The sequence below is a fragment of the Nematostella vectensis genome, chromosome 1, assembly GCF_932526225.1.
Source record: "Nematostella vectensis chromosome 1, jaNemVect1.1, whole genome shotgun sequence".
NCBI classification, from domain to species: domain Eukaryota; kingdom Metazoa; phylum Cnidaria; class Anthozoa; order Actiniaria; family Edwardsiidae; genus Nematostella; species Nematostella vectensis.
Window position 1 is genome coordinate 11,367,283 of NC_064034.1, and position 20,334 is coordinate 11,387,616.

The 20,334-nt window shown below is 39.0% G+C and overlaps 1 protein-coding gene across 2 annotated transcripts; it reads left to right on the top strand.

Moving 5' to 3' along the window:
* On the top strand, window positions 1–19,658 carry LOC5517466 (calcium-dependent secretion activator 1). Of its 2 annotated transcripts, XM_032361858.2 has the most exons (27): window positions 1–907; window positions 1,764–1,844; window positions 2,145–2,293; window positions 5,123–5,213; window positions 5,454–5,522; window positions 5,641–5,693; window positions 5,935–6,046; window positions 6,794–6,933; window positions 7,233–7,299; window positions 7,651–7,759; window positions 8,106–8,315; window positions 8,448–8,584; window positions 9,092–9,279; window positions 9,479–9,580; window positions 10,204–10,267; window positions 10,615–10,738; window positions 12,422–12,528; window positions 13,042–13,198; window positions 13,535–13,676; window positions 14,000–14,155; window positions 14,618–14,729; window positions 14,855–14,896; window positions 15,413–15,487; window positions 15,614–15,697; window positions 15,806–15,913; window positions 16,759–16,863; window positions 17,555–19,658. In XM_032361858.2, exons 1-27 carry the CDS (start codon window positions 122–124, stop codon window positions 17,750–17,752), a joined length of 3,768 nt encoding a protein of 1,255 aa, XP_032217749.1. In that variant the 5' UTR covers window positions 1–121; the 3' UTR covers window positions 17,753–19,658. The 2 variants fall into 2 exon arrangements, with proteins under 2 accessions (XP_032217749.1, XP_032217751.1); XM_032361860.2 differs by lacking the exons at window positions 16,759–16,863; window positions 17,555–19,658 and adding an exon at window positions 16,542–16,586.
* Window positions 19,659–20,334: the final 676 nt, after the last annotated feature.

Genomic DNA, 20,334 nt, shown 5'->3' on the forward strand with positions numbered 1-20,334 from the left:
CGGGCTATTCGGTCAGCGTGTGCCCACGTAAGAACATACCAAAGAGGGGCAAAACAGAAGGAAAAGAGCAAGCAACAACTTTCGATTCAGAGCAAGTTTCCAACTTGTGAGCTTCTTGACAATGCTGGACCCTTCTTCTGAAGAGGAATCAGAGGATGAGGTCCAAGAAGAAGTATCAAACGAGCTTTTGACTATATTTCAAGGAGATCAAAGCTCCCTTTATCAGTATGGAGGTCCATCGCCAAATGGCAGTCCACACGGCTCTTTCGCGTCAGGGCTCAACTTTACCCCAAATATCAGCCCTACGCTCTCCCTTCGATCAATTGCTACAGAGTTGCAAGAGTTTCAGGAAGAGGAAGAGCGCAAAGAGGTTCTACAGCTTTACGTATTTGTCCTGCGTTGCATTGCTTACCCATTTAACGCGAAACAGCCGACCGATATGGCGAGAAGGCAAGCTAAAGTTAGCAAGCAACAGCTACATACCATCAAGGAGAGGTTCAAGGCTTTCTTGAATGGAAACACGAAAATCGCATCCGACGAAGCATTTTATAACGCTGTTCGAGCATACTATGATATATTTATCTGCAGCGAAAGAGTCTTGAAACTTGTTGTCAGTGGAGGCTGTTCTGCAAATGATTTTCGTGAAGTTTTTAAGAGTATTATTGAAAAAAGAGTTCGAAGTCTTCCAGAAATTCACGGGTTGAGCAAGGAGACGGTGCTCAGTGCATGGATGGCAAAATTTGATGCGATCTATCGCGGGGAGGATGACCCTAGGAAAGGGACCTCTAGAATTGCTGCCTCGGCCGCATCCGAATTGATCTTATCAAAAGAGCAACTCTACGAAATGTTCCAAACAATTCTTGGAATCAAGAAATATGAACACCAAATTCTCTACAATGCTTGTCAGGTAGGCATTGATCTGTGCATTACTACATATTGTCAACAATAAAGCATAAACACTAATCTAATTGGACGTTAAGTATACATACTAAAGGTTGATCACCCGTCGATTCTTAAATGATAGCGTTTTGTACTCGGAATGTTTTAGAAGTACGGTCGCGTGGGCATTAGTCCATATCGCCTGGAGTGTTTTGTTTCAATAGAATAAAAACTTTCGACAATGTTAACAAGACTGGTTCAAGTGTTTTAAAAAATCTGTAAAATAAGAAAAGTAACAGTGCTTTAAACCTACTTGTGACTGTATTTAAAGTTGTAGTTTATAATTGTAATATTAATGGATAGAAATATCACTATTATAAATTAAATTTCCTTAAAAAGTATTTTCCTTAAATTGAAATTACATTGAGATGATAATTGTAAATTCAAATTAAAAGGAATACTTCCAACCATCCTAAATGTCAATATTTCTACACATAGCAAATCTATTGTGACCTGCTTTATTTCATTTCATGTTCATCATAATTGAAAAAAAAAATGATTAAATTTGCAATTAACTAAGGCTAAATTTAGGCCTGAATAGGCCATGCTTGAAACCTTAACCAAGTACAGATGAACATCAAGTGGTCACTTACTTCACCTGTCAATATAAAAACTAAATATTTCCCCAAGCATTTGCTTTTTACATAAAATATGCCCAAGCAGGTCACATTGCTAAATCCCAACCTGCTCTCTGTAATTAAAAATGGGAATTAGGTGATTTTGGTCGTGTAATCCTGATAATTATTTGGTTTAACACAGCACACCAAATACAATAATTTCCAAGTGCATTACCAGAATTAGATCATGATGAAATTTTTTTTCAGCTGGACAATGCAGATGAGCAGGCGGCTTGTATTAGACGAGAACTGCAGAGAAAGATGACAAACATTCCAGAGCAGAGAAAGGTGACAAATCTTGGTTTTTTATACAGCTACGGTGACATATGTTCTTTTATTTGTTAATGTTTACATCCTTGCATAGCCTGCTCAGAAACAATGCAACACTATTTTCATAAACAAAGACTATATAAAAATATCTTATTATCCTTATTTGCTAGGGCTTTTCTAGTCTCCTGCCATATGTTTTTTTTTGTCCTTCCCTAAATAATGGTATTTCCTTTGAGAGATCCTTGATCTACCCCACAAATGATTGATTTACTGATATGACATTTTCTATTGATTCTTGAATTTCTTTGCTTTTTGCAGCGCCTTCCACCCTTCTTGATCAAAGACATGGAAGCCTTGTATGTAGAGGAGCAACAGGCAGAGATTAACCAGCTGATGGGTGCCCTAGAGAGCCTGCCTGTTGCTAAAGGCTCCTCCGAGTCCAAGTATTCCCTATACAGACTTAAGAAGTAAGTATTTGTTTTTGCAAGGTTTACTACTGAAGAAAATAATACTACTTTATAATACAAAATTTAAATAAAATAAAAATCTTACATATTGTTTAAAGTGTCATTGCCCAGCAGGTGAAACTTAATTTGAAACATGAATACCGTCTTAATAAGAACTAAAGCTTTTTTTTTTAATAACTGCATAACTGTCTGAATGTATTTGTATAGGGTGCATAATTGTTTTTAATGTTCTTAAGTACTTGTGCAGGGTGTGTAATTGTCTTTGATGTATTTGATGTACATGGGCAAGGTGCATAATTGTCCTCGATGTACATGTGTAAGGTGCATAATTGTCTTCCCTGTACTAATGTGTAGGGCACATTGTATTTGATGTACTTATGTAGTGTGCATAATTGTTTTTGATGTTCTTCTGTACATGTGCAGGGTGCATAATTGTATTTGATGTACTTGTAGAATGTGCATAATTGTCTTTGATGTACTTGTGTAGTGTGCATAATTGTATTTGATGTACTTGTGCAGGGTGCATAATTGTCTGTGATGTATTTGTGCAGGGTGCATAATTTTCTTTGATATATTCATGCAGGGTGCCTAATTTTCTTTGATGTACTTGTGTAGAGTGTGTAATTGTATTTGATGTATATGTGTAGTGTGCATAATTGTCTTTGATGTACATGTGTAGGGTGCATAATTGTCTTTGATGTACATGTGTAGGGTGCATGTCTTTGATGTACATGTGTAGGGTGCATAATTGTCTTTGATGTACTTGTGTAGAGTGTGTAATTGTATTTGATGTATATGTGTAGTGTGCATAATTGTCTTTGATGTACATGTGTAGGGTGCATAATTGTCTTTGATGTACATGTGTAGGGTGCATAATTGTCTTTGATGTACATGTGTAGGGTGCATAATTGTCTTTGATGTACATGTGTAGGGTGCATAATTGTATTTGATGTACTTGTTTAGTGTGCATAATTGTATTTGATGTACTTGTTTAGTGTGCATAATTGTATTTGATGTACTTGTTTAGTTTGCATAATTGTATTTGATGTACATGTACAGGGTGCATAATTGTCTTTGATGTACATGTGTAGGGTGCATAATTGTCTTTGATGTTCTTCTGTACATGTGCAGGGTGCATAATTGTCTTTTATGTCATTGTACATGGTGCGTAATTGTCTTTGATGTACATGTGTAGGGTGCATAATTGTCTATGATGTCATTGTGTAGTGTGCATAATTGTCTTTGATGTACATGTGTAGGGTGCAAAATTGTCTTTGATGTACATGTGTAGGGTGCATAATTGTCTTTGATGTACATGTGTAGTGTGCATAATTGTCTTTGATGTACATGTGTAGGGTGCATAATTGTCTTTGATGTACATGTGTAGGGTGCATAATTGTCTTTGATGTACATGTGTAGGGTGCGTAATTGTATTTGATGTACATGTGTAGTGTGCATAATTGTCTTTGATGTCATTGTACAGGGTGCATAATTGTCTTTGATGTACTTATGTGTAGGGCACATTGTATTTGATGTACTTGTGTAGTGTGCATAATTGTCTTTTATGTCATTGTACATGGTGCGTAATTGTCTTTGATGTACATGTGTAGGGTGCATAATTGTCTATGATGTCATTGTGTAGTGTGCATAATTGTCTTTGATGTACTTATGTGTAAGGCACATTGTATTTGATGTACTTGTGTAGTGTGCATAATTGTCTTTGATGTCATTGTACAGGGTGCATAATTGTCTTTAATGTCATTGTACAGGGTGCATAATTGTCTTTAATGTCATTGTACAGGGTGCATAATTGTCTTTGATGTACCTGTGTAGGGTGCGTAATTGTATTTGATGTACATGTGAAGGGTGTACATGTGAAGGATGCATAATTGTCTTTAATGTACATGTGTAGTGTGCATAATTGTCTTTAATGTACATGTGTATGGTGCATAATTGTCTTTGATGTCCTTGTACAGGGTGCAGAATTGTCTTTGATGTACATGTGTAGGGTGCATAATTGTCTTTGATGTTCTTCTGTACATGTGCAGGGTGCATAATTGTATTTGATGTACTTGTAGAATGTGCATAATTGTCTTTGACGTACTTGTGTAGGGTGCATAATTGTCTTTGATGTACATGTGTAGTGTGCTTAATTGTCTTTGATGTACATGTGTAGGGTGCATAATTGTCTTTGATGTACATGTGTAGGGTGCATAATTGTCTTTGATGTACATGTGTAGTGTGCATAATTGTCTTTGATGTACATGTGTAGGGTGCATAATTGTCTTTGATGTACATGTGTAGTGTGCATAATTGTCTTTGATGTACTTATGTGTAGGGCACATTATATTTGATGTACTTGTGTAGGGTGCATAATTGTCTTTGATGTACATGTGTAGTGTGCATAATTGTCTTTTATGTCATTGTACATTGTGCGTAATTGTCTTTGATGTACATGTGTAGGGTGCATAATTGTCTATGATGTCATTGTGTAGTGTGCATAATTGTCTTTGATGTACTTATGTGTAAGGCACATTGTATTTGATGTACTTGTGTAGTGTGCATAATTGTCTTTGATGTCATTGTACAGGGTGCATAATTGTCTTTAATGTCATTGTACAGGGTGCATAATTGTCTTTAATGTCATTGTACAGGGTGCATAATTGTCTTTGATGTACCTGTGTAGGGTGCGTAATTGTATTTGATGTACATGTGAACGGTGTACATGTGAAGGATGCATAATTGTCTTTAATGTACATGTGTAGTGTGCATAATTGTCTTTAATGTACATGTGTATGGTGCATAATTGTCTTTGATGTCCTTGTACAGGGTGCAGAATTCCATCTCTGTTGTGGATGTCCCTGATGATACAGATCCAACCCTTTCCAAGTCCGACATTGTCTTGTCATTTACTATTGAGGTAATTTAGCACTATCACCTGAAGATCCTCCTGACAATAAACTGCTGAAAACAATATCCTTACTTTTTATTAAATTGAATTGACATTACTTCTGTTTTTCTGACTTGTAAATGGTGTTAATTGGTTTTCTATTGCACTATTGTACCTATTTAGATTATATCTCTTTTTCTTCTAGAATGATTTCCCTATTGTAATGAGTTTAGAAATAGGTTGAATTTTTCGCAATCTTATTTCCAATAGGTTGTTGTTTCTGAAGCTCGAGGTCTCAAACAACTACCAGCAAAGAAAATTGTTTACTGTACTATGGAGGTAGGTATTATTGTTGTAATGTTTTTGTTTGTGTATTGATTACATGTGGCATGCTTTTAAAGGACCGTTTGCTTCTAATGCTATTATTGTCTCTGAGCAGGGTAATTTTTGTTTGTAGGTCGAAGGAGGAGAGAAATTACAAACAGGTCAAGCAGAAGCAGGAAAACCAGTGTAAGGCCTTAAATGATTTTTTAACATTACTACTGACAGTACAGAAAATCCAACTTCAAGCATGGCAGGGGCAGAGCTCTGGGGGCCTGCCAAATATTTTGAAAAATATATATTGTATTGTGATTTGTTTTCCCCTGTTCCAACAAAAAGAACTTGGTATTGGATGTTTTTAATTAGACGCACAGCTCATTTGTACCAGTTCCACAGTAGTAACACACTTCCTCCTCCTTTTGTATCAAAGATGGGACACGCAAGGTGACTTCACAACATGCCACGCCCGACCTATCATCAAAATCAAACTATTCGCAGAGAACTTAGGGATTATGGCCCTTGACGACAAAGAGCTTGGAAGAGTAAGTGAGACTTGATATCCTATGGACTCTTATAACTTTAATTTAGAAAACTGCTGAATTTTTGAATTTACTGACTGGGGTGATAGGGGTAGAAGAGGAAAGTAGTTTATAACTTCATAAGCTGGCGTATATCACAAAGGTTTTTGAAAAGTAAGACATGTCCTAAGCTCAGAGTGGGTGTTCAAACCTGTGATTCAGTGATGACATATGTGTCTTGTTTACTCCAGGTCACACCATATCACAGCTGTCTTTGTCCCTGTTAAATATACTAACGAATTAATCAGTTAGTGATCATTAGCGAGTGATAACTCACCAGCGTTTTGGCAATGCTGCCTAGTGACAAGTGATCTAACTGAACAGCTTTTCCAATGGGCACGCTTGTGCATACGTTAAATGATCTGTAGATGTTCAGACAAAGGGAAGTCCCATGTCGAGATTGAGGCTGTTTGGTGCCAGGATTATGTATTCAACAACAAGACAAGGTGTAGACTAGGAAACCACTTCAGATGCCACAGGATGGATAGATATCATCAACCACATGGACGAGCTACCAGTGCCAGCTCACTTCAGTCAGACAGACAATGAAGGCAGCATTGCTAAAACCTTGTTAAATTATTGCACAGTAATTCTTAATAATATTTATATATTGATGTTGTCACGAAGACCACCACACATGTCTCCATGAACACTTAGTTACTGATAAGTGATAAGTGTCAAGTACAATAATGGAACAAATACTTTTTCTAGCTGATCATCAAGCCTGTTCCTGGAGGGTCTGATGTGTTTGAGTGGCATGCGCTTACTGCTCCTAAGGGCTGGACAGGCGGTAAACTTGAGCTGAAAGTTGCAGTCAAAATGGATAAACCCCTAAACCTGAAAAAGTCAGGGTAAGAGTAGAAATGAGTAAGAAAAACTCAAACAGAATGTTGATTCAGATATGAATATGCTATATCATGTGTAGTGCTTTATATTTAAAAAAAAGTATTTATTGCAAGCTGTTAAATTTTATTTTGAATTCTCCCAAAGGCACCAAAATACACGTTTTCTTTGTGATTTTTTATGTATGAAGTGTTATCCAAATCTTTGTCCAGAAGAATTAATCTTGGCCATGGACTACTCGAGTGGTTGTTGGAAAACCTTTCTTGTTGGTGGTAGTCTGATACTTTATGTTTTATGTGACTTTCAGCATGTTGTTTGCTCATGGCAAAACCCTTTGGAAGAAATGGAAGAAGCGATTTTTTGTGCTTGTACAGGTACTGTAGAGTTGTGATTATGAAACTGTCACTAACAAATTCTGCATCTTATATTTGTTATAAAATTTTTGTTTATAAATAAGACAATAACTGTTTCAAAGGGTCAACACCATCGGTTAGATGTCTGGGGTGTTACTCTTGTTCTAATTTCGGGACAAAAAAAAAACACAAAAGTCTAAGAATCTTAAACTATTTATACTGATGATTGAAATAAATCCAAACTATCAATGTTTGATAAAAGAGAAGAAAAATCATAGCTCAGTGACTTGTGTGTTTTTTAAGACCAATGAAGAATTCCTGAGGTTACCTGTTTTGATGGTAAAATTACAATGACAGTGTTGTATCTTTCAGGTGAGCCAGTACACATTTGCTATGTGCTCATATATGGAGAAGAAATCTGAGCCCTCAGACATGATGCAGCTTGACGGCTATACAGTAGACTACTGTGAAAAGATTGAGGGTTGGTGGCTGCTTGCAGCAATTATCTCTGTAATCAGGGGAATGAATCATATTAACACATTATTGAAATTTTAGATTCAGCTGCATTAAGAGTTTTATGTTTAAATGCATTCAAGTTCATATTCATTAAGTCAGAATCAAATTATATAAAGCATAATCGCAATGTTGTATTTATGAAATATGAGACTTAAGGTATTATAATTATTAAGGTGGAGAAAGCTTCATACTCTGGATATATATTATTATTTATTTTTATTCTTATGCTTGCAATTTTTCTCTAATTGGCATGGGCGGAAATGGCACATGTGTGAACTGCTAGTTACCAATGCCAAATTGCTTATGTACAGGTGAGGAATTCAAAGGTGGAAGATTCTTCTTCAAAGCTGTCAAGGAGGGCGACCAGATGATATTTGCTACAGATGAAGAGCTTGAACGTACTGTATGGGTGAATAAACTCTACATGGCCACTGGTCAATCACACAAACCAGTGGCACCCAAGCTGTCTATGGTAGCGACAGCATTGGAGAGTAGCAGCACGCTCTCCAGAGTACAAGGAGGTAAGACACAGCACTCTGGGCCACCATCCCTGTTGATGTTGTAAGGACTTGCATGCCAGTATCCCTATTGCTGTGGCTTTCAATATCATTATTTAGAGAGGGATTTAGTCATGTAATTTTTTTTTCTTGTAGCGGCTGACCGTGCTAAGAAGCACGGGTTTGATGACCTGATCCAGGCAGACCCGTCCAAGTTCGACCATCACTATCTTTTTGAGCAGCTGCAAAGGAGGACCTTGGATCATAGACTTAGTGATTCCTATTCCTGCTTAGTAAGCTCAAAATATCAAATCTCATTACTGAACAATATGCCTTTTATTGTAAGGCTTGAGAGAAATTGCTTAATGAGATAAGCTCACATAGTGCTCGTCCACCTTCTTCCCCCAGACAAGATTTCATCCTCCCTTTCTGCTATTTTAAGTACAGGCGTGTACACAGGGGGTACCATCCCTTGGCGGCCAAAAAGTGGGTCATTTCTTATTAAATCTTCAAATTCTATGCTTTTCCCATATGATACCTATGACTGCACACCCACTTGGCTAATCCTGGAAATGCGCCTGAAGTATACTAATAATCCTATATGTTATAGTTCAATTATCATCCTTTATGTTAGGCCGGGATTCCCTCCTGGCTATTTGCTACAGTATTTCAATTATTTCTAATCACAATATGTGTTATGCATGGCTTATTCTTGTGATGTTCATATCCCCATCATGTGGATTATAATAATCATACTACATTATATGCAGCTGGTTCAGTAATTATTTTTTTCATGTTAGGGGTGGTTCTCTCCTGGCCAAGTGTTTGTGCTAGATGAGTACTGTGCGCGCTACGGAGTTCGTGGCTGCCATCGTCACTTGTATTACCTGAGTGACCTGCTGGATCGAGCAGAGACAGGGATTATGATAGATCCCACCTTACTGCACTACAGCTTTGCCTTCTGCGCATCACACGTCCATGGCAACAGGTGAGAGATCTGATAATGACAATCCTGTCTATAGCAACAGGTGAGATAGAGCTATTTGATAGTGTCACTCAAATGCGGATGTCAGAACCATACTCTTTTTAGCCAAACAAGGTGGACTCAGGGGACTTAGTATATAGAGAGGGAAGCTATAAAGAGATGGGGGCTTAATAGAGCTTTTATGGTATGCTTATTGGTTCAGGCCCGATGGTATTGGTACGATCACCGTTGACGAGAAAAATAAATTTGAGGAGATCAAGGATCGTCTGTGGAATCTATTGGCGCATCAGATTACTCACTTCAGGTTAGTATGTCATCGGGAAGGATCAGTGACAAGAGGAGATACAGTAGGCCTCCCGCTAACTTGAGCTCGCATACCACTTGAATTCCCTGCCAAATTGAACTGAGTTCGGTATCTACCTTGAAATTGGACCTAGTTTTCAGTCAAATCAAAATTTTATTCGGATAACTTAAAGTCAAAACCTTGAACTTGAAGTTTTGTTGGTTTAACTCCTGAAAATCAGAAATGATCGATTTCAATTCTTATTTTTATTTACTTTTATTTATTTATTTTTCTTTACTTGTGGGTGAGTTGCTTTTGTTAGCTCTACTATTTCTTATGTTACAACTTCAACTTCAACTTTATTCAACATAAATACATTATTTTTTTCTTTTATGTGCTCACCCACTAATAGAACAGGCTAATCTAGGCGGGTTTAGCTTAAATAATAGTTACAATTATAGCAACAATAATTTCAGAAATAACAAACACAGGACGAGCAAGACGAACAGGTACACAGAACATAAAAAAAGAGAGAAAATGGGAGGAGTTTAGTTAAAGGGTTAGCTTTTTGTTAGCCTTTAGGTATTAGTTTCATTATGCGTTCAAAACCATTTCATTGCAATTTGAACGTTATTGTTTATTAGGTATTGTTTTCCATTCGGTCGGCCTGAAGGAGCGTTGAAGGCGACGTTGTCCTTATTTGAACGCGTAAGTGATAGAACTGGACTCAAGATTTGTTAACACTTTTTGTTATCTGAGGGAAGACGGGCGAATAGCTGGGGGGAGGGCAGCTTAGAAAATATCATACCCAATGAGATTTTGTGATTATCTGATAACAAATGACCGGCTTTTTGGCTAAAAGAGGTTAGACGGCCATCCCTAGCTACGCGCCCATGAAGGAGAGTTGTCAGAGAATCTCGCTCTGCATTGCCACTTCTTTGCTATTGATTACGTTTGAAAAAAAGATAAATTTAAAAACTTGATTACAGTTACTCGCCTAAATCAGCCAATGAGGATAGTGCTTTGCACATGTGTGTGACACTTGGTATTCCCAGGTTATGATGAAGGACATATCAACGCCAGTGCCGCCAGAAGAGTTCCGTAACGAGATAAGGAAGTGTTTGCAGAAAGCTGCACTTGTCAACTACACACGCGTCTCTGCTTATGCGCAGATAGAAGGTATTAGTGTAAGAAAAAAGAGTTCTAGTCGGCCACATCCTTGTTATTGTTCAATATTGTAAAATAAATTAGGTAAAGAAATTTCGAAATATTAATATTTTATACTATATAAAGGTTGTTTCAAAAGTCCGTGGACACTTTCAAGATGCTCTTATTCGCTGAGATTACACAAAAATTCAAATTCCCACCAAAAGGCGAAAAAAGATTTGGTCGCGCGTCATTACGTTTTCCCGCCATTTTTGGGTATAGGCTGTCCGCAATATAGGCTAGGAAAATGGATTCAAATATGACAGAGGAACGCCTGAACAATGTTCAAATAAGAGCACAAGCAGCAATTTTGTATGCCAACGGCAACAATTTTAGGAAGAAGCAAGGGTTTCAAAGTGGACTCGAGTTTGACGAAATTTTGCCGACAAGCCAAGAAGTAGAAGGCCGAAAGTGCTCAACCAAGCTGCAAAAAGCGTCATCGAAAAGGCCAAGTACAAGAGAGGATATTCATCCAGAACAATAAGCAAAAATCTCAAGAGAAAAGCTCTCTTAGTGTCTTCGCCGACCGTCTGGAGATACATGACCAGGAAGGGGGTGAAACCTTTCAAGCGGCAAAAAAAAAAGCCATTATTGAGCGCCCGGCAACGAAAATCCCGTTTGAAGTTCGCACGCAAGTACAAGTCTCGGTCCGGTACTGAATGGGACGACTTTCTATTTACTGACGAGTACCCTAAGTACTCGTTTCATCTCCCCAAATAAAAAAACGATGTTGTTTGGGGGTCTCAAGAGACCGACGTTCCCCCGTCTCGTCAAGTCAAAGGAAGTGCAAAGTGGATAGTCTGGTGTGGCATGACCTGTCGTGGCTACCTTTACTACACTTTCTACCCCAGGGTTTGCACAGTAAATTCAGAATACTACACAAAGAGAATACTGGAAAAAGAAGTTGAACCTTTTTTACAAGGAAATCCAATTCTGATAACCTTACGAAGAGAAAGCTGTTTTCAAATAAACGGTCAATGGTATTCATGCAAGATGCAGCACCAGCTCATACCGCTAAGGCAAGTCAGGACTGGTGCAAAAAAAACCTTCCTGCTTTAATTGAAAAAGCAGAATGGCCGGCTATCCCACCTGACCACAACCCAATTGAGAACTTGTAGAGCATTATCGAGGAAGAAACCTACCGTGATTCTCAGCCCAAGACAATGACCTCACTGAAATCCCGATTAAAGAAAGCCTGGCGAAATGTGTCATTGTCTACTTTGAGTGAACTTTCTCACTCCATGCCACAGCTTCTTAAGAACGTCATCAAAGCAAAAGTAGGACACGCAAACTATTGACATTCATTTGGTAGCTTGCTACATTAATGTATTTATTTTCCTAAAATTTTGTTGGTCGGACCCTCAGAACTGAAGTTATAACAAATTGCAAAATGTCCACGAACTATTGAAACACCCTGTATACCAAATTCAATCCAAAATATCGCAACAGCCAATGAAAATAGAAACTTTCTCGAACTTTCTCGAACAGCCACCAATGACCCAATAAGAGGCAAACAGATGGACCAAGTTTGTGTTTTTAAAGCTTTAGAAATCCTGTCTTCAAGTTCAAGGACCTAATGAGACGCTCAATATATAAAGAGGAGAAATTTGAACGATGATTACTTTTTCGTCACGATTCACTGAGCACATTTTGTAGAGGGCAGCAAAGAGGACGCACCACCAGACAAGAGACTAGATGACATAATGCACTTGGCGGAACTTTGCATCGACCTGCTTCAACAAAACGAGGAGCACCATGCCGAGGTAGGCTCTCAACGCCAAGATATAAGCACAGTATTCAGATATAGAGACACCTTTACAGCCTCGTCCCAGATATTCTGACAACAGTACATTCAATGATAATCCTTTCAAAATTGTATACAATAAGTCTTCTTTCGAGCATGGTGAAAAACGTAAGACTAGTTCAGCACCATCAATATCGAACCAGCCTTGGCACCATTTTAACGGCTAATTCCCACATTTTCGGGAGGAAGCTTTTGCTTTGATCCTTCACACGTGCGTACGTTTTCCGCGTTAGCTTGGGTTGTGGATCTAATGCATCTTGGGTAGAGTGACTTAAGTATCCCTTATGTATCTCGTGATTCCCGTACAGGCGTTAGCTGGGGTTGAAAACGTGAGCACGTGATGCATCAGGGGTAGGGTGACCCCTTAATTATATAGTTATTCCTGTACAGGTGCTAGCTGGGGTTGAAAACGTGAGCACGTGATGCATCAGGGGTAGGATGACCCCTTAATTATTGAGTTATTCCTGTACAGGCGTTAGCCTGGGTTGCAGACCTGATGGCGGAACATCAAGAGATCTTCTGGTCGCTGTTCTCTGTGGATATGGATGCGGCGCTGGCTGTCCAACTTCCAGACACCTGGGACAGCTTCCAGTTATTTCAGCTTCTCAACGATTACCTCAGCAACGAACGTGAGTTCGATCAAATGATATTTTGTACCATGCATGTTTTAGAGCGGAAACCGACGAACAAAATAACCCTTACAGTGTCCAACTCAAAGAAGACTGGACATTGGACACGGCTGCATATAAAAGAGTTAGAAACGTCCCTGTACCCATTTTGTGTGCTTTACTCTATCCAGGCTTTGTTGGGCCGATTGTCTGAGTTGCGAAGAAAAACATCGGACCCGACAACAGAAATAGTTGTACAGCAGGCAAATGAGCTTGCATAAATCGATTCAGCACGGTGCGTGTAAATTAGCCTTTACAGCCTCCCTGTACTCAGTTAGTATGTTCTGCCTATTTCAGCCTCCTTACAGCGCGGCAAGTTTCACCTTCATCTGCGCGAGACTTTCGCTCCGCTGGTTATCCGGTACATTGACCTCATGGAGTCCTCCATCGCCCAGTCGGTCCACAAGGATTTCGCCAAGGAGACTTGGATAGCGGTCGGGTGAGCACCACTTGAAATTAATCTCAAACAGACCCCTCTATACTACTGTCGTAAGCCCTGTACAAATACTACACTATTTTTCGAAAGAACACATGTCCTACTTACTCATCGTAATTTATGGAAACTGATTTTGCCAGGGCTGTTAGAAACTGAAAGAATTGCTACGTCGGCAATGTGGGAGGGACCAAAATTCAGGGGCAGGGATTATTATGTTATATTCCTTTCAACGAAATTTGTAAAATGCAATCATTACTTTGTTTTGGCCCCTCTTTGACAGAGTTCTATAGCTCGCCACTTTTGACTCGTTCCTTTGTTTTTCTCAGAGAGGGCTGCAACTCATCCGAGGAGTTGTTTTGGAAGCTTGGTGCACTGCAGCAGTTTATTTCAGATCTTAATTGGCCGGATGAGGTGATGGAGGCCCATCTGATTAAGAGACTGAAGCTCATGTCAGCAGATATGGTCGAGAGCTGCATTAAGAGGTTCGTAGATATCAGAACGCATTAGAATAACTCCATTACTGAAGTCCATGTAGGCAGTTATGGCCGACGAGCAGAATTTAGTTGCGTAGAACATAGAGTTCTCTGGACAAATAACAATACCACTCCATTCAGATGACGATGCATGAATTTACCAAAAAAGCCGAAACAACGCTGAACGCCATATACATCACACCAGCTTTAAATTCTAAAATTGAAACCTAAATTTTTATTTGTTCCTGTTTAACCACTTTATTTTTATTTTTTTTTGTTTAGATAATTTTTTTTTTCACATAAGGACTAAATTGCCTAAAACAGTCAGGCTGAACACTTTCAGGATTATGACACGCTTAGAGTCATCCGTGGATTATATTTGCAAAAATGAGATCTATGTGTTAACTAGATTCACTAAAGACTGTTGTTGTGTCCCGCCTCGGTGCAATGCCTCAATTGTTCATGTTGTAGGACCAAGGAACGACTGGATAAGTGGCTAAGCACCACCAAGTTCTCCACCGATTACGTCATTCCCAGCACTGTCTTCGTCATGATGAACGTCATCACACAGGCCAAGAAACAGGTACGCGGTCGGGTTATGGAGGGGCGTCACCCTCTTTTCCAGCGAGGGACGTGTTTTAAAGAGTAGGCCTTATCATCCCTATTCCGCGGCAAACGAAATAATCATGATTTATATATATTTTTTAGTCGCAGATCCTTTGTGCCCGAGAGGAGAGTGAGAGTGAACAGGTAAATAAGCGGATAAGGACAAGTGAAACAAGCTCAACCCACATACAGGTTTTCTTCTGTTTCATGTCTTTTGGTTATCAGTCTTTCGGATGAGACACACATGACCGAGATCCCGTATTTTAAACCCATTGCTCACAATGTAAAGGGGTGGTTTTGCGCGACCGCCGATAATTCAAATCCATTTCCGACATTTCTTGTCTGGGAATATAGCGTAGTCAATCATACCACCGTGACCAATCAATTCCCTTGCTGTGTGCAGTCAAATGGTTTATGACGCGACAGGTGAACACATGAAAGCCTGCGCGCTATTCCCAAATTACTATTTTTAATACATCTCCATTCGCTCGATGTGAGATGCTCAAGCCTCAAAAGTGTTTTTGATAAATCAAAAGATTATTATTAATAAGTCAAACCGGGGCCAGCTGATGGTCATTAATTCAGAATGTGGGAAAAGTAAAAGAATAAAATAATAGATAATGAGAAGTATCTTATTCCATGGTCACAAATCTCCCTCAGCACCGCTACCACTCCGATGTATATGAAGTTCTGACAGGATCTCAGAAGGATGTGGCGGAACGTATCGCGGAAAAGGTAGGTTGGAACGGTTTTGGTTGCTAGAATTCTACTGTAAAATAAATATAAACATTCCTTTTAATAATAGCTTTTACTGGTCATATATTCTTATAATTTCCACTTAGTACTGTATATTCTTCCCAGCTGAATTCAGTTCTTAACGCGCTCTTGCACAAGCTGGCCCGGTATGACCATGGATCGCTTCTCTCATCTGTGTTTGCACTTAAGGTAACTCTCTCACACACGTCAGTAGTAAAGAGTAACTCTCTCAAATGTCAGTAGTATAGAAAAACCTATATTTTTATGTATTTTAAATCGTTGGTTTTGTTTTCGTAGAATCCAGGCAATGAAATGGAATTGAACTTTACGCGATTTGTCAAGACGAACCTCAGCCGTGTTATGAAGGAGCTGAGTGAAGAGAGGTTGAAAAAGTATATTGTTAAGGTACAGCATCTACGAATTGTTGCGCACCTGATTCTTTTTTATTCTGATACGAATTTCTAGTCCGGGGATGGTCCAATTGGCAAGTTTTAAACTGGGCTCTGGGCTCTTCTTGTATTGAATCAGAAATGGATCACTAGCATGGTGATGCGCGAAAGTGTATTGTGAAAGCTGTCTTTGTTTTGTTTCCCTCAGAAATGGTACACTCTCATTGTGACTCGGTAAAGTGTTTTGTGAACGCTTTCTTTTTTTATTTTCTTTCACTGAGAAATGGTTCACTAGCTTGGTGATGCGGTGAAGTGCTTTGTGAAAGCTTTCTTTGTTTTATTTGCTTCTCTTAGAAATGGTATACTAGCATGGTGATGCGGTGAAGTGTTATCAAAAAGTTTTCTTGTTTTCTTTGCTTCCTTCAGAAATTGTACACTAGCATGGTAATGCGGTGAAGTGTTTTCAAAAAGTTTTATTTGTTTTATTTGCTTCCCTCAGAAATGGTATACTAGCATGGTGATGCGGTGAAGTGTTATCAAAAAGTTTTCTTGTTTTATTTGCTTCCCCCAGAAATTGTACACTAGCACCGTAATGCGGTGAAGTGTTTTCAAAAAGTTTTATTTGTTTTATTTGCTTCCCTCAGAAATGGTACACTAGCATGGTGATGCGGTGAAGTGTATTTTGAAAGTTTTCTTGTTTATTTGCTTCCCTTAGAAATGGTATACTAGCATGGTGATGCGGTGAAGTGTTTTTAAAAAGTTTTCTTTGTTTTATTTGCTTCCCTCAGAAATGGTACACTAACATGGTGATGCGGTGAAGTGTTTTGTGAAAGCTTTCTTTTATTTATCTGTTCCCCCCAGAAATGGTACACTAGCATGGTGATGCGGATCTGTGAATGGCTGTCTCATCGCATGAGCGACTCGCTTCACGAGTATCAACTCAAAACCCTCCTCCCCATCACCAAGGTGACAATCAAGCCTTTGTGTTTCCATATAAGGAATTGCTCTCCATATTTAGGAGTGATATTTACTTGCTCAATTTTAGTTTGTCTCGTTTTTAACAATAGGTTTTAAGCTTTGCAACGTAGTGTTTGCAATGAAGAAAAAATAGTCATCGGGAGTTTTTATTTGCATTTCCCCCTTTTCCCCCAAGAAGTTGGGTTTGTGAAAAAAGAGTTCGAGTTAGCGAGGTTTGAGTTATCCGAGTAAAAATACTGAAACCAATGCACATAATATGTAGCTAAGTAATCACTTAATCTATTTTAATCGCTGCTATAAAATACGTAATTATTTAAATAAGCACGCCCTCCCCCCTTGACCACTAAATTTGGAATAACAGCCTCTCACCAATAAGCGCCCCCTCCCTCTAAAAAAATCATTTTATTTAGCTCACATACAACACGGGTCTACTTATTATCCCTTCAAACTATATTTTCATATGAGTGCAAATGAAATAAGCCCCCCCCCCCGAAAGACCCGAATAAAGCGGCGCTTATTCGAATCATTACGTATTTTAAATTTCCAAAGCCTAAATTAATCAATGAAAAAAATAAGACATTTCAATCTTCATCACGCATCTCGTATCTAGAGTAGTCAATGATCTTATTATAGTCATATAGCTGACATTTTTCTTGCCAATTGCTTTGAATGCAATCAGGAGATTCCTGTTCTATTCGAGCACTGCGGTCTCCCTCCTAAGCGACTAAGGTGCACCACATACGGCACGGTGCTATCCCGGCTACAGGTGGAGGAAGCCATGCATAAGGGAGAGCAGATCCACCTCGACGAGGATTACCGAGGTTACAGCCACTCTGACGACGAGGACTCCGACCCTACTAGCGAAGACGAGATATGAGATACGAGACAAGAGGCCCGACCCTATTGCGAAGACGAGATATGAGATACGAGACAAGAGGCCCGACCCTACTAGCGAAGACGAGATATGAGATACGAGACAAGAGGCCCGACCCTACTAGCGAAGACGAGATATGAGATACGAGACAAGAGGCCCGACCCTACTAGCGAAGACGAGATATGAGATACGAGACAAGAGGCCCGACCCTACTAGCGAAGACGAGATATGAGATACGAGAAAAGAGGCCCGACCCTACTAGCGAAGACGAGATATGAGATACGAGACAAGAGGCCCGACCCTACTAGCGAAGACGAGATATGAGATACGAGACAAGAGGCCCGACCCTACTAGCGAAGACGAGATATGAGATACGAGACAAGAGGCCCGACCCTACTAGCGAAGACGAGATATGAGATACGAGACAAGAGGCCCGAGGGTAGGCAAACTTTTCCATACAGAGGGTTTCCATTCCCAGTAGTAAATATGATGTGGCCTAACAGTAAAGCGTAGGCAAAGGTATAGTTTTCCCCACAAAGGGTCTCCATTCCCATTAGTAAAGATGATGTGGCCTAATAGTAAAGCGTAGGCAAAGGTATAGTTTTCCCTACAGAGGGTCTCCATTCCCAGTAGTAAATATGATGTGGCCTATAATAGTAAAGCGTTATCAAAGGTATAGTTTTCCCCACAAAGGGTCTCCATTCCCAGTAGTATAGATGATGATATAGATGATATGTGGCCTAAAAGCGAAGACCAGAAAAACGACTGCTGCTATTACGAATTCAAGCAGGTAGGCAATGGTATAGGTGAATTGTGGTATAGTTGGATCGTGAAATGTTGTTTCTAGGCCAAAAATGTACCTGCCCTGCTGTAAGGGGTTAGGTAGGTAGGGGTTGCATCCAAGAGTAGGACCTGCCCCACAGTGGGCATAGCAAGAGACTAAGATTAATCTTCGTTAAGCTTAAGGGCGCGTTTTTTCCTATCATTCTGGAATGGGAATGGTTGGTAGAGAATGTTCAGAATGGCATTCAAGTCATTCTACTACAGGTAGCAGAATTGGTGGAATGGCCTTCATTGCATTTCGAAATGGGAACGAAGTATATACGAACGCGCGCTTTTTCTATTCTAATCATTCTCATTCCGGAATCACGAGTAAAAAACGAGCCCTAAGTAGGAGGGAGCCAGGGAGGCCTTTACCATTCTGCTATTTCTGAAAGGTCAGGGAAAGGCAAGGGTATGTTTGTCTCAAAAGAAGGACTTCATCCCTACTAGTAAGTAAGATATGTGCCCAACTAGCAAAGGGCTCCACTAGTAAGATTTTAGGTGGGTGTAGACTTCTGGTGGGGAACCAGGACACGTGCTAATGTTTATACATATTTTTTTTTTAAAAAGAGAGAAATGTTGCTTCCTATCAACTTTTGTTCGCTTACTTTGCGAACAAACATGGCCTTTCGGGCTTTAGACATTTTGTTAATATCCTGGTGTTGTCGTTATCTCACGTGTTCAACTCAGGTGAACAGAACTTTAAATTAAGATCGTTATTTCGACAAAATAACAGCAAAATACTAAAAAAAGCTATTTTCGTATCTATTTTTGTTTTGCAGTAAGCCTGGCAAACAAAACAGTACTTGAAAAGATTTTGAACAAGGGGCAACCTCAATCTACTTATAATGCATCGCTCTGCTTTGGCGGGTTATTTTTCATTTTATCGAAGTGAAAAGCATTTGTGAAGGAGAGATCCTGGTTTATTGTATTTATCTTCATATGATCTGGGGTTGTCCCTCTTATTTTGATACACAAGCTAATTTATACTATGTATAATGCCTTAACCAGAAATGCAACGGTAGCATTTATATGTAAATTGTAAAGAAAATAATTAAAACTGATAATAAAAAAAATATGACACACACTTTGTTAGGTGCGACAGAATTTTTTTTATTTTCTTTTGGAAATTTAACTTCTTAAAGGTAAAAGCTGTAAATGTAAGGTTGCCCTAAGCATATGGTTCTGATAAACTTTTGAACTGGAACGTCAAATTTATTGTCGGTAGTGATAAGTTATGCGGACAGTCTTTACTATTTCACTAGGTGATTCCGAGGGTAAAATTTTACGATTTTTATTCTCATATATATATTTTTTAAATCAGTAAATGGATTTTTTTGTCACATCGCTACCCTGTATTTTTAACGTCTGAAGAAGTTCTTGTTTTAACCGGAGGACAATTTAGTTTTACCTAAATTTACGAACTGCTCATGAATTCTCCTGAAAAAAAAAAATACCTCGATGTTAATTAAAATTAAAGCCGCATTGTCACCAGTTTACTTCCGGAGGTCCGACGGAAACCTCAACCGTTAAAAGACAAAAGAATCTATTAAAATCCGAGATATTAAACAGGCCATCCGCTCTAAATTATCAATCACATCCTCAAAGAAAATTCCAATAAACACATTGCTTTCAATATTTTGAAATATTTTTCGCGTTTTCCGTTAAAAATCATCGGAGATTGCTACGTAATCGACCGGAAGTAAAATGGTGACAATGGCCAGTGCTGAAAAACGCAAGACTAGTTCCAGTACCGCGCGATT